Source organism: Stegodyphus dumicola, chromosome X2 (assembly GCF_044657685.1).
Source record: "Stegodyphus dumicola isolate Sdum_Otavi_A_Nest chromosome X2, ASM4465768v1".
NCBI classification, from domain to species: Eukaryota; Metazoa; Arthropoda; class Arachnida; order Araneae; family Eresidae; genus Stegodyphus; species Stegodyphus dumicola.
In genome coordinates, this window is record NC_140781.1 from 102,053,625 (window position 1) to 102,069,339 (window position 15,715).

Consider the following 15,715-nt stretch of genomic DNA (forward strand, 5'->3'; position numbering starts at 1 on the left):
TTGTTATCTGTAGGTGATGCAAGGCACCTAAAGTTGCCTGCAGAGATGTTGCAGAAAGTCACACAACGTTTGTCACAAACAAATGAGTTTAGTTTCATTGCAACTTTAAAGCAAGAAGAGAGAAACACTGGAACAATTATATCATTCTCTGAAGGAAATGACAGGTAAGCTTTGCAAATTCAAGCTGAAATTAAAGTAAAAATTATAATTTTTAGGCTAATTTTCATAATTTCTTTTATAACATCTTAGTATCATTTCAAGCTTACATATTTTTCCTATGGAATTTAAACCACAAGTATTTCTGTTAGTTTAGATAGATGTTTATAAATAACATTTTATTGTTTTTTACAATTAAGATTAAATATCAAGTTTTCAATTTTGTTGTAAGGAAAGTATGATAGAACAGTGAAATTTAGTATTGATATTCCTAGTTCTTTATACATATCCTAATATTTACATGAATAGGAATTAATCTTGCATAAACAGCATGTATTTGTTCATACTCATTATACCTTTAACTGAAATTATGAGCAGTATTAATCCGAGAATAATTTTAATCATATAAAATTTGTTTTATTATCACATGACTATTACGCATATACATCCCATACTTTTAAATTTCCAAATTAGCTTCACTTTCAGGAATTTTGCAGCACAATAAATTTTTATTTATAAAGTCATCTGAAGTGCAAAATTCCTGTCATAGGTCATGTTCTTGTATTATTTTTTAAACATTGAATACAGATAATTCTTTTGAGTCACGGTGAAGATAATGTTTTATTTTGGAAGCTGTGAAACTAGATTATGAGAAAGGATTTTGAAAAATGAAAATGAAAATACCAGAACTGCACATTCAGATCAGAGTGATAAAAGGTATCAGTATCTTTCAGCTTCTTATATAGGCTGCTTAATAATGTCTTAGAAACTAGAAATTAAATCTCTTTTTATGGACAATGTGAAGATGCCTTACTTTATATTGCAATCTACCTTATTTGGCATAAAATTCAAAATGAGAAAAATTTCACGATAATTCTTCAGAAAAACTTTAAAATCTGGCCTTTCTGGAATTTTTAATACAGCATGAAAACAGACCATTAAATATTAATGAGCTGATTATTCAGCTGATTTCATTTGCTATTTCAAATAGCAAGTAGTTGTATAATATATAATGAAGACAATGAAAAATTGTGTATGTTAAAAATGACTTTTTTTTTACTATTCAAAGGTTTCATTTTTCTATGGTCAAGTGTATAAAAGCTTTACTTATGTTACCATAAAAGATTTTCTTGTAAATTCTATTTTGGTGGTATTCCAAAAAGAAAATAAGTAGCTCTGATGTGGTGGGTTTTGTTTATATACTGCTTTTATTAGGTGTTTGCATATGACATATACTATTATTGCTAAAATGATTATCAGTATTTGTCAGTTCATATGAGTGTGTTGAAACTGCATATTGATTTATTACCAAATCCTTAAAGGAACCAAAAAGCATAGCCAAAAGAAATCTATTTTAAAAGTAAATGGTTTTGATTGCCTTCACATCATTTAAAAAAAAAACTGGAAAATTTTTCTCTCATTATTTAATGAATAAATTAAATGGTTATAGGAATTTAAGTTTTTAATATTGGTCCTTTTTAACTGTTTAATAATAATAATAATCATACAGGGACAATAACATAACTAAATATCCTTATTGTTAATGGACTTCTATTGTAATAATCTTTGAAGGCACAAAACATTCCCAGGAGTGAGTAAATGTGCTTAGTAAATTACTTCTAAATTAAAATATTCATTTACAGTCACTAGAAGATTACAGTTATCTTTAACACTGGTGTGAATTTGAGACTCGCACAGATTAAATGTTCTTAGGCGATAGGCAAATATAAACTTAAGAGTTGCTAAGTTTGCTGTGCAAATTTCCATGTAATGACAGTAAATCTAAACTGTCTAATTTAAAAAAGGGAGGAAAGCATCATGGAATAGAATTCATAATTATAGCAAGCAATTTAATATAAACAATATAGTTTATGCAAACATTAAATACTACTAAATTTCTTTATTAATATTTAACTTCTAGAACTAATTATAAGAATAGTTTTCATTGTATTGTTAACTGATAATGAATTACTGAAAGGTGAATTTTAAATTCTTATCTAAATTTTGTCTACCTGCTACTTAAATTCATATGCTAACTTTTCTTATGATGTGTAAATGAAGCAGCTGTACTTCAATTTGCCATTATTGGATAGATGGTCAACTACGTAAACGCTCATTAGCTGGTGTGGATAGAAAAGTGTATATTGGACAGCTTAGATTATGTCTATTGATGAAAGTTGCAAAAATGCATGATGGTTCATGAAAACAATGATTTTAATAGCATTTGGTTTCGAAATTAAAGGAGATAAAATTCTGATATCAATGACGTAAACAAACATTAAAACACATTCTTACAGTGATAATATGCATATTGACAAATATTCAATTACTGTTGACCAGTGTGCATTGATATCTAGATATCAAAACACTATATGTGATAATATATAGATTGACAGGCATTTAGTTACTAAATTATAGGTGGTGTTCAATTATTATTCATAAGTATACCTTGTTTGGCAAGTATACCTTCTGATTATTAATTCACTGTATGCAATTAACGATTCCTAACTGTTGCGGTAAGTCAGTTCTGCATAATTATTAGTTTTATGTTATTTCTCTTGGCAACTGCCACACCCTAATATTATGCTTTAATTATAAATGCACTCTAACATAAAATTACCATCCAACAAGAAAGAGTTATCTGAATGTAACAAAAATTGGTAGCTATGAGGTAAATCTATTAAAAATAAAACACTATCATAGGTATTGAATATGTTTTATTCAGGAAATACAGCTACAAGAGAAAAAAATCAATAATGATTTGGCCCATCTTTGGTCCTGATGCAAGTTGTTATCTGACAGGGCACTAATATCATTGGCAAATGCTCTCCTCCAAGATTGTTTGCCATATACATTCCAAATGGTTAGTTAGATCAATCAGGATGATCCAGGTAATGTCAGAGATTCCAGCTCATCAAAACCCAAAGGTGGTCTATTAGGGACAGCTGTCAATTGTGCCAGCCAGGGGGTTGCTAGAGAAGCAGGAAGAAAAGCAGTAGAAAGGCATGCCATGTGTGGCCAGGCACTATCCTGTTGAAATGTAAGCCTAGGGATCTGTGAAAGAAAGTGCTGTAAGGATGTTACAGATGGACAACTAAAAGTGTCTGGCTATCAAATTAAGTGGTACCCCATACCATAATTCCTGGTTATGGTTCCTATGTAGTAGATAACATTCATGTAAATATCCCACAGCTGTCCTGTACATCTTATTGTTTTGCTGCTATTTTTTATAAGTACTTACACTCTACTTATATGTATATACATATGTATTGTATGTGTATGTATATATGTGCATATATTATGTGATGTGCTTATATGTATATATTACGTGATGTGCTTATATGTATATATTATGTGATGTGCTTATATGTATATATTATGTGATGTGCTTATATGTATAAACACTCACACATGCATACATTTTTTAATCTGGTCCCAATAACAGAAGAGTACCATTTAAAAAATATTCAGTTTATACTAACTTTAATCTGATTATTATTGCATGGTCATAGCACTTATTTAGATTTAGTACTATATTAAACCACGTAAGCCAGAATTCTTCCGAGTTCACTTTAAATATTTCCCTTTTACTATAATAAAACAGATTACATATTGTCAAAAGGACAGAAGTACAAATACATATTCTCATTCTAGATTATTCAAACTTAATTTTGTAAATGTGAAACAGATTTCTTTGCTTACAAAAAATATTTGTCCTGTGTCTTTGAAGAAGATGGTTACAATTTATCCAAGATATGTAGTTCATTTGCTAAATTTCTTAAAATAAGTTGAGGAATTTAATGAAAGCAGAATCAGTACTATATGTGATAGGGTTCTGTGAAAATAAAAGCTAAATTTTATATGGCTCTTACAAAATAAAAATTCCAAATAAGAAATATTTATTAGATTTTTAATTGATTAAAAGCACAGTTGCATACCTTTTGTGCTCACATTTTGCAAAGACTATCAAATGACTTCAGTCATTTTCTCATGGTTACTAGCTGTGTAGTTTTAAGACATTTAAAACCACATTTAAAAAATATAGCTGTAAGAGGAATATTTATAGTTTTGGTAGTCATGGTTCCATTTTAGGTAAACTCATTCATAATTAAATTAGCATTAATATCATTGCCATCCTGACTGATTACATTTAGTAAAGTATAAACATTTAATTTATAGATATAAAAATTTATTCACCATTAAAACAAAATGAAAGTTTTGCTTTTGCAGGGAGATGTAAAAGATTGGATTTTACTTGTTAAAATGGCCTCTTACACAGTATTAAAACTATTTTCTAAAAATTCTCTACCCTATTTTACGAAACTTTGCTGCTGGAAGTATTATGACTAGAATAAGCTTATTTAAAGAAATAAAACTTGATAGGCTTTTTTCCATTTCTCTAGTTTTTTGTTACATAACTTTCTGTGTATTTTTATGTAACATAGTTTGCTGCAAGTCAGAAAGAAGTTAGAGTATTCTTTTAATTAGGTATATTGGTTATATATAATGATGTTAGTTAACATAATCCTTAATACTTGATTTTTCATTTAAAATTACTATATTTTTTTCCTATACTTTAAAATTTTGGAGACTTTTGAAATGATGCTGAAGAATTTATAAATCTTTTGAGAGAGAGAAGGTCATGAGCATTTTATCAATTTGCTTACTTTTTTAATTTTTTTCCAGGTACTTGGAGCTGCAAAGCAGTGGACGAAAAGATGAAGTTCGCCTTCATTATACACATAAAAATAAAACTTTAGTTGAAACATTCCCATACCACTTGACTGACAAAAACTGGCATCTAGTTGCTATCAGTGTTAGTGGCAATACTGTTAACTTATACGTTGATTGCAATCGCATTTATAGAAGAGTTATTCATGACATTGACTATAGCTTTACTGGCCGAAATATTTCTTTGTGGCTGGGACAAAGGAATGCTCGGCACTTTCTGTACAAGGTGAATATTCTTGATTCTGCATATTGGTAATTTTCATTATTGCTTTTATGTTTCTGATAATTACATTCTGAAGGCAATTTTTTTTTTTTACTCTTTGAAAAGTTTTAACTATATCGAGTAGCCGGAGTAGATAATGGTCATTATCATATTTTTAGTTTCATCTTAAACTTGATTCCTGATAGGAAGAGTAAGTTCATGTTATTTCTCCCCCTTATATATTAACTAAGTATAAATCACTTTACCACAGATTGACCTTGAAAGCCCTCTGAAAGATGGAGTCTGAGTGTACTTTGCTAAAATTTATCTTAAGATTGTTTCTAATTTATTTATTCTAGCATGTGAAATATTGTTTTGCTAATTTCTTCATCTAAATTTAAGATCTAATATTTGCTTGTAAGTTGCATATTGAAGCCGCAATATAAAGAATTAATGTAATATATCCGAGACTATAATAGAAGCTTAGTGTTTTTGATAACCAGTAGTTTAGTCATGATGCAGTAAATGTAGAAGTTGACTGCTGAAACTTATTGGTATTGAATGTATATTTATGTCCCATGAATAAATGCACTAGTGTACTTTTTTTCTTGGCACTTTTATTAACTGATTAAAGAAGCAGGTAAAGGATTTAATTTATCTGTATGTTAGAATTTGCGTTATTTATGAAAGAATTTTAGACATGCAAATAAAAGTTAATTTAGTTTTTGATATCCCATTTTTCATAATGATTGCAGTGATTCATTGTCATATGTATCACAGAAAAGTCGGTGTTCTACCTTCCTATTTAAAAAGTAAGATTAAAATCCTTAAATTATGGTTGTTTCTAATAAAGAACTGAAATATCAGTGTCTTTGAATTTTCATAATATTTTTTTTTAATTTGTCTTCCAGATAAATAAAATTGACTATAAAAATATTCTATTTTACAGTACTTGTACAGTTTGTACTTTTAAATGGCTGGTTTTCCCAAAAGCTTTCCTCTAAAGATCTCATAAGTAATGAAATGTATTTCAGGTTTTTTGCAAAAATATACAAGGAAAAGTAAACTTTAACAGAAAATATATGCATTCCTGACACATGCATTTTATGCTGTCAATCAAGCTGTCAGTCACTCCACCTGAGAATAGAGGTCATGTGTATCATATTTCCTACTGCAGTTCATTTTATGATCTTGGAGGAGGGACAAAAAAGTTACACGATTTCCTAAGTGATCCCTTAAACGTTCATGTGGATTGAGGTCTGAGGATGCATTTAGCCGGTCTGCTGAATTCTTTGATTGCAAAGGAACTGCTTTATTAGCCATTACCTTCCATCAAAGCAAATCTGTCATCTATGAATACAGAAAATAATCTTGTGTTGACTAAGAGCTTTCATCCAATGTGTCAGAAATTTGCTAATATGTACATGGAGGTCATCGTAGGCATACAAAACAGTTCTCGCCTAAACCAAGCTACTTCTGCCTATTTTAAGTGCCTCTTTCAAGAATATCAGGCTGATTGCACATTTTTTTTCCTCCTGAAATCCAGTTCATGATGCAATATGTTCTTGCCCAGCTCATTTAAAATCCCTTATGGTAGAAAGGAGTCAGGTGGAACACATAAGTCTTCTGATAAACGGCTTTTGTAGGTGAAGCCACCTTCTCTCATTTGAAGTAAATATCTGTATTTTCATTGTAAGAAAATGAATAGCAAGTTGAGACACAGTGGGCATGCACAAGTTCTCCTTTTGACCAAAGGAGAGAGAATGTGATCTTCAAAAGGGGCTTCAATATTTGGACAACTTGGAACTGCTTTTCTTGAAACTGTAGACTGGTTAAGGAACTGATTCCACAGAGTGTTGATGCCACTCAAGGAGGTTAGAATAGAGGGTTTGCAGTTTCTTCCACTATTGGAGAATGAAACTCTACTGAACAAGCGGCATCCATATTTGTAACTTCAAAACATTGCATTACGGCAGTGAAACATACATGTTTAAGCTGTTCCTTGCATGCATTTTCCAGTAAAAATATGTTAAATTTATAATGAAATGCTTCGCTATTGTTCATTTTTTGTTTTAAAGTTATAAAGATGATATCCATAGTTTATTACGGACAGAAAATCATTAAGAAATAGTTTGAAATCTAAATGCAGTGCATAATATTAAAGCCTTTAAAAATGATGTTTCTGCATATTTCGAGAATTTGTTTAGATTTTATTAGCAACCTGTTGGGTGTACTTTCCAATTTTTCTTTTAAGAAGTGATATTTCTGATTCGTTCACAATATTATTATAATTTGTTAAAGAATCATTTCATATACAAAATTTAAGGGATAGGAAAGAAAGTTATTTTAGTATGCTTAAATACTTCAGCTTTAAGTTGTAATGCACTAAAACAGAAATTCAAATATTATTTATTGGCTATAGCAATTGTTGTAATAGCTAATTTCAGGAGACTGGTACTTGATGCAAATAGCATTTCATTTTTTAAAGCATTTACTGGCATACTTTACAAATTTAAATAATTCTTAATTTTAATTAAAAAACATTGTAACTTTTATCTATTTATCAAGTTTTAGAAGTATTTTAGGGAACTGGAAGATTGTTTTCGTGGAAACCTGAGAAAAGTGTTAATTTTGATTAAGCTACAGTAAATGAAATAACTTTATAGAATCAGAAAATCTAAAATGCTAAACAAATAGAGATAAAAATAAACAGCAAATAGTTTGCATTATACATGTCAAAAGTGACAGCTCATTAAGGGGTGTTGGATTTAGATAGTTGCTCAGCTCAGTGCATCTCCGAGTTAAAAAAATTAAAAACTTATTAAAATTTTATTCTGACTTATTTCTAATGCTTTTCTGATTAGAAAATTTCTACGCATAATGGGAAAATGTCTTTGTCTGATATTGAATAAAAGATGCAACAGTGAAAAAAATATCATCATATTTCATATTTATGAATCTCAAAGCAATTGCCTTGAATTAAGCTGAATTACAGAAATATACCTATATACATTTTCGGATATATCTTTTCACATGTTTAATTGTGTAAATATTTTACTTACTTTTATCACTATATTGCCCAGAAATTTGTAAATTTATGCAAAAAAAATTTTAATAATGAAACGGTTTATCTTGCTCAAATGCACAAATTATATTCGTAACAGTTCACAAAACTTTAAAATGAATAATAATACATAAAGAAAGGCATTACTTTATTTAAAACCTTTACAATTCATAAAAATAGTAACAATTGATTTCTCACTTTTCATGAAAATTATAAAACGAGTTAATTACTAAAACGTTCAAATTATACAGTTTAAGTCCTAGCATATATCATTGTATGTTAAGGAACAAAGATGCCAGTTATAAACAAAAACATTAAAATGTATTTAACATATTTTTATTATTACGATGTCCCTTTTTTTCACATCTGAAAAGAAAACATGACGTAAATTCGATGTTTGATATTTTTTAACATGGTTATCAAATTGCATAAAAAAATATTTATGCTTGAAAAGTAATCCCAGGAATCTTTTTTGAAAATTTATTGTTTCATCCATATGCAGCATAAGCTGACATGCTTCAAAAAGAAAAAGAAAAAAAAAATGTTGCAATTACATACTTCTTTGCACATGTCACAACGATAATAGTAACATGGCCGCCAAGCTTCACAATTTGAGTTGAACCTTCCCTCTTTCTATTCTAACCTCCTTGATGCCACTGTTATTAATTGCTTATGTTTTAGTCAGTGATAGCTCATTTCCAGTAAGTCACCTTCATAAGTAAGGTTTTTGCTAGACATCGTGTTGAGTATTTAAGAAGCAGCAGTTCAGTACTGCTGAGAACTTTTCCAAAATCAAAACATTTATGCATGACAATCATCAGAATTTTTGTGAATGAAATGTTCCTTAAATTTTTATAGAGTATTATGTATTTTAAAGAGATGATATAGAACATGTTGTAGTCTGTGTAGAATTTCAGTGATAAAGTAAGATTTGTAGGTCGATGTTTGTATAATTCCTGTAAGCTATTTTATAGTTAAAAATTGCTTATGTCTTTGTATTAAGTATTTTTATTATTTTCATTTATAGGGGTATTTGCAAGATGTAAAAATTGCTGCAGAAGCTCATGGTTATCTCATTCAGTGTCCAAATTTAGATACTGGTACGGTTGTGATAAATTATAATTATTTATTGCATTAACTATAAATTTATATTAATTCTAGATTATAATAAGTAGATGTAGTTTAAATTTCAGTGGCTCTTTTCATCTCTGTCGTATTTATTACATATATTTATAAGGCTACTGATTACAGCTTTTAAGATTTGAATTGCTTTCTATTTCAGACTGTCCTACCTGTGGTCAGTTTCAGCAACTGCAGAAATCAGTATTGCAGTTGGAAAATCACATCAAAGAGCTTACTGAACGGGTATGCAACATTGAATATTATTAAAGTGTAAACAACTGGAAGCTGTTAGCTCCAGATTGCTTTACCATTATAAATAACCTGATCTGCACAATTTTATTTAATTTTCAACAACAATAATTTTTTATAACTTGTAATGTTTCTTAGGCATGTTTTGGGACTACAGTTTCTGATAACAAGAACATTTAGATTATGGCTCAAACTGAGAAAAGGTGCATTTTGTTTAACATTTGAAGGCTCTAAAAATTATTTTATTCTTAATTTGTACTTTGTATTTGCATAAAAATATGTTCATCTTTTTGTAAATGACGATTTTATATTCTGTTAAATCCAAATTCCCCTTGAGAATAGTTCTGGTAGAGTTTGATACACAGCTGCTGGTGAGAGAAAATTTTTACATTACATGTGGTCTTTGTACCTTGTTGATGTAATAATAAATGCTGAGGTCAATTAAGGATTTATGTATAAGCTACACCAGCTATAGCTTAGGCCCCCCACTTTCTTGGGAGCCCCCTCCCAAAAAAAAACCTCTAGGTATCCGAAAATCATATTTGCCACTGGCATATAATTTCTGGACTTATAAAGAGCCCCATATCTCAAATAGCTTAGTCTTATAAAGTCTAAATCCAGCCATGGCTGAGGTAATAGGAAATTATCTTCTTTTGAGAATGAATCTTCATTGAAAGATGCATCCATGCATTGATCTTCCATTATAAATCATTATGTGAATATATAACTTCTTGATTGAATTTCTGGAAACGCGTGCCTTTATAAGACTTCTACATATGACTTAAAAGAAGGTTATCCTGGTTTCAGGGAGCTGTGAAATGATAACACAGAAATTTTTAGGCAACATGTGTACCAGGATGTTGTATAAAAATTCCTGATTTTATTAGTAGATAATGGCAAAAAAAATAAAGGTCACTTTGTTCCTGTGGTGGTGAAACAATTAAGGAGAAGCGTATTTTGAAACTTGGGGGTGAAGTCCTAAAACCCTCCACCCATGCACTGCTTTATCTTTTCAGAATTGGAAATTGATCTGTCAGCACTATCCTTATCGTCAAGGCAGATGTTTTTATTTTATTTGGCTTATAATTCCTTACTAAATGTAGTATTTCATCTCGATGTACTCCGTCTTTGATATGATTTAAATCAAATTCCTAGTCGTTATAATTCGCTTCCGATAGTGAAGAAAGTGACACAGAGGTTATTGAAAACAAAAAAATTTTGATTGACAAATTAGTCGGTATTCTCGACACAGCAATTATAGGACTTGAACAGCGGAACTTTGTAACTGAACAAAAAATTATGTCTGTTTATAGAATTAAAGAGAAAGTATTATCACATAAAACAAAGCAACTTAACTTACATTGAAAGAAATGTTTAATAAAGTAAACAAATAAATATTAAGCTTTTTTTTGGTAAATTTTGATACCCTTTAGATCATAATTGTTCTTTATTTCATAAATTACGGTTTCATATTTTTAATTTTATAATTTCTGCATGCCATCTTACCAGATTTAAACTGATGATCTATAATCCGGAATCGCCGAAGTCCCGACGAGTCCGGATTAACGACTTTTGACTGTATTTGTTATTTTGCCTGCATGTTCTTAAAATGATCTATCAGTTTAAATAATATGTGTGCTGTTCAAAAGAAAAATACCTTATTAATTATATTTTATAATTATCTAGCTAATAAAGTAATACTAAATTAAAACTACAAATGAGTTTTCAACGTATTTAATTTTTATAATTTGTTTTGAATTGATGTTATTCCATTTGTTAAAAGCAAGTTTTTATCAGATTTCTGTAATGAATTGTTTCCCAACAGTTAGCACATGCTGAACATCATATATCAGCATTACAGCAATGTGAATGTCGAAAAAATTGTATTGTAAATGGATCTCTGCATCCTGATGGTTCAACCTGGGAGCATGAGTGTGACATATGTTCTTGTGTGGTATGTCTCAGTTTCTTTCAGTCTATCTTAAAATAAAATTTGCTTTTCCATTAAATCTGATAGTTTTCAAGCTATTTTAATAAAACTGTTTGTAACCTAATCTTCATTAAATGGAAATTAAGCATTAGAGATTAAAATAGTATATACCAGTTCATTGTTGTTGCTGCATAATATATAAACAGCTAAAACATTTTCACTGTTAACTAAAATACATATTTTCATGAAAGCTTTGCTTGATTTTGAAATGAATATAGATTTTTTTTCACATTTGTTTAAATTCCTGCCTTCCTTCGCATCATAGTTTAATTACTTATTTACAGCATGGTGAAATAAAATGTTTACCAGTTACTTGTCCATTAGTCCCATGCAAAAAGCCTATAATTCCTCCTGGAGAATGTTGTCCTGTTTGTCCGAGTGAGTATAATTTGACACTTTTATATTCACTTCTGAAACACTAATATGTCAGGAAGTTATGTATATACTTTTATTCCTTTAGCTCTTTTTTTTTTAATGTACGACTTTCAGTTTTGTAACCGATTTAAAACTGGCAGTAATTTTTCTGTAATATTATGTAGAATGTTGTGGCAGTACTCAGTTTTGCATAATAATTTTTTAAATTGTGCAAATTGAATAGAATTAACCATTACCTGTTTCAGTCCAAGAGACTAAAAGTATATTTGAAACCTCCCTATCATGATTCTGTAATGATATACTGTTTATTATCTTTCAAATCCTGCAGCTGATCTATTTTTAGTACTTGTAGTTCAAATGAATTTCCATGAAATTACTAAATTTTATATTGGCTGCAAGAACATTTGTGTGTATTCACAATTAGCACAGCTATATAGCATAGCTTTGCACATTATGTGTACAGTTATATTCGACCCTGTTTTTGCCATATCTGCAGAATTTAGTCTTTTTTTTTTTTTTTTTTTTCTATACAAGAAAATTCACCAAATTAAATTTTTTCTGGTACATTTAATAACATTTAGCATTTAAAAAATAGCGCTTTAATTTTTTTCTCCTTAGATATACCATGATTTTGACATGAAGACAGAAACTGGATTTTTTAAATTTGTGTTTGTTATATCTAACTGGGCAAGTACTGTACTTGCTCCTTAAATTTTCAAATCTTTTGTCAGTTACTGCTGTATTAAAAGAATAAAATTAAGGTACAGTTGCTGTGTGAATGACTAAATATAATACTTGGTATTACATTTAGTATTAGCTCTGTATTATTTTCCCAAAATCTCAAATGTTATTCTGTTTAACAGTCATATATAGATTTGCTCTAGTGTATAAAATTTGATGTTCCAGAGAAGTGCCTGCTTGAAGAAGTTCCTTATGACCATGGTGAGCGTGTTAGTCCAGTTCAGTGCGCAACTTGTGAATGCAGAGTAAGTTAAAATTCTTTTCATGCTTAAATGCTGTGTTTATCTTGAAAATAAGTGCAACAAACAAAGTAATTTCACTTTAACGAATTCTAAAATCAACCAAAGACTAAACTCAACTAGACTTAAGTAAAATGTCAAATATGAACTGGAAGCAATAATGTTGAGCTTTATATACTTAGTCTTGTGATTGTTAATAAATAAGCATAAATATAATACTTTGTAAGCAATTGCATTAAAAGTAATTAAATGTTTACATGTGGAGTTCAGTTATTGCTAGAGCCATTATAAAAGCTTTATTTTTTATTCCATTATCTAGTTAGTGAGAAATCTACTATTGTGAGAGAAAATTTTTATCATAGGAAATTATTTTTCAGCTGGGGAACATTACATCTAGGTTAAACATACTCCTGCATTAGTTAAATTTTATTGCACATTTATAAATTTAATCTCTAGAATGTTATAATCATCAGTGGCATAGCTAGGATTCCAGCACCCGGGGACAAATGAAGAATTTGCGCCCTTTCTGTGTGCCAAGAATGGAAAACATTTTATTAAAAAATTTCGTAGCATCAATTTGGCGCTGCCTGGATGCTGCGCCTGGGGACAGACGTCCCCCCTTGCCCCATCCTAGCTACGCAACTGATAATTACCTGAGAGAAAAATTAAAAGAAATCGAACAATAATAGAAAGGAAGAAAAAATTAAAAGAAAATAGATAGTGTAAGAAATTAAAAAAAATCTGAACAAATATAGGAGTATACTTACAAATAAGTATTCTTTTTCATTGTAACAAATATTTTAAAATCCATTTTAATTAGTAATAATTCAGTTAACTAATTATTGCAGTGTCCTTTCATGTGCTGTTGTGAGACAGTGATTTTTTCAAGAAAACTTGCTATTAAATTTTAAATGTCCTTCCAGTGTAAAATCTCTGAAAAATAATGTATTTAAATAATTTATTAAATAATGTTCCTAATTATGAACAGCGACAGGCAAATAGTTATGATTTTATTTTGAAATCTACTGACTGTATGAAATGCGAGTGCAACTGCTCTGATTATAAAGATTCAGTATCAACCCCTCCGTATGCCCTCCTGTTCAGTTTTAATGATAAGCATTGCTTAGTTACAAAGGGTACATTTGATTCTTGGACATTAGCAGTTCGACCTTGATTCAAATCTTGGTGAATGGGTTTAACTGCATGGGTGTGTCTGTGGTTTTCCCGTGTTTACCGGATGGATAACTGTTTGATGATAAAGATGGTATTAAGCACACTTGCTCACTTCATTCTGTTTAACACATTGACTGCCTCATGCATTTTACGTGGTTAGCCCATGACGCCAACTTAAAATTTTTATTTTGCAATGTATATTATGTTGAAATATTATCTACAGAAGATAATGTGAGATATATAATCTCATATTTTTCGTGTTGGGGGGTCACCGGCGACCTTCCAAGGCTAATAATTTAAATTTTTATGATTTATTATTCTTCGAACCATTATAGTAACAATGGTACTATTAAAAAATTATCAGTATTGATATTTACTTTATGTATTTTACTACTGGTTGCATCACCGGTCACTGGTGGCACCCACGGCACTGTAGCCAAGTCGAATGCCGGTCACCGGTGACCTCAAGGCAGTCGGCGTATTAAGCTGTTTCTTTTCTACTGGAAGACATCTATCAGCTATTAAAATCCTGTAAATTGATTGTGGTTAATCGCGGAAATGAAATTTTGGGCTTATTTGTATTCCTCATGGCAAATATTTTTTTTTTTTTTTTTTTTTTTTGTTGCTTTTGTTCCAGATATTACCTTCTCTCCAACTAATTGTTATATTTAAGTTTTATAAATAGCCAGTGTATTTTTGTATATTAGATACTAGGAAATACTAGTTTTTAGAAATGCTTGCAAATTGCTCCTAAATTTTTAAAATTTGTAGTAGTTTCCTGGTGTACTTTTTATCAAGTAGAAAATATAAGGACTTTTCATTTGCTTATATTCTAAATATTTTTTACTTTTTCATAGAATGGTAGTATGCATTGTTGGCGAATTGATAATGAAACTTGTCCTAATCTTACATGCCCTGAAGAACAGCAGTTTCGTGTTCCTGGTGAATGTTGTCTGTTTTGCCCAGGTATTACTGTTCACATAATTTTCTCAAACCTAACTTATATTGTTATGCATCTTAGTTTATTTTAATTTGCTTATATAATATTCTTTGATATGCAATATGCAGAAATCGGTTTCAGTGGTTAATGTTTTACATGTTAAAGTATTTGCGAGTTGTGTAAAATTGCTAAAATTTTTAGATATTGTGAAGCTTGGAATTCATTTTACTTGCTTCTCTAAAATCATTTTTTCCATTTAATTTGAATTTAAATTAACTATATATCATCTTGCCTCTTTAGGTGTTGATTTTTGTAGTAAAGGTCATGATTGCCATGAAGATGCAAAATGTATCAATTTAAGAACACAGTATATGTGCCAATGCAATAATGGTTTTCAGGGAGATGGCACACAATGTGAAGGTAATAAGCAATTTAAAAAATCATTGAAAGCATGTTCTAACTACTATTTTATTTTGTATAAGTTATAAATCTCTTTGTTGGATTTCTTATCAAAATTATATTGCATCTTTTAAGTTAATGTCACTTTAATTTTAAACAGTCATTGAACATTAACATCATAAATAGCATGCACTGATAGCTAAATTGGTTCAGTCATTAGCTATAACACTCTAAATGTTGATTGCAAAATTTCAAGCTTTACTTCTCATGCACTCTTATTGCATACACCTAAAATTAAATCTAAAAGTGGTGATGAAATTTTGTAGTAATGTAC

The 15,715-nt window shown here is 29.7% G+C and overlaps 1 protein-coding gene across 4 annotated transcripts in view; it reads left to right on the forward strand.

Moving 5' to 3' along the window:
- The window catches only part of LOC118194219 (protein kinase C-binding protein NELL1-like), a 153,100-nt gene that overhangs the window by 116,456 nt on the left and 20,929 nt on the right, over positions 1-15,715 (forward strand). For all 4 annotated transcript variants that reach the window (XM_085810035.1, XM_085810036.1, XM_085810034.1 and 1 more), the window contains exons 3-11: positions 14-164; positions 4,843-5,113; positions 9,181-9,253; positions 9,436-9,518; positions 11,350-11,478; positions 11,799-11,892; positions 12,796-12,875; positions 14,900-15,008; positions 15,283-15,402. In XM_085810035.1, the coding sequence (XP_085666161.1) occupies positions 14-164; positions 4,843-5,113; positions 9,181-9,253; positions 9,436-9,518; positions 11,350-11,478; positions 11,799-11,892; positions 12,796-12,875; positions 14,900-15,008; positions 15,283-15,402 (1,110 nt within the window). The remainder of the gene's footprint in view (positions 1-13; positions 165-4,842; positions 5,114-9,180; positions 9,254-9,435; positions 9,519-11,349; positions 11,479-11,798; positions 11,893-12,795; positions 12,876-14,899; positions 15,009-15,282; positions 15,403-15,715) is intronic.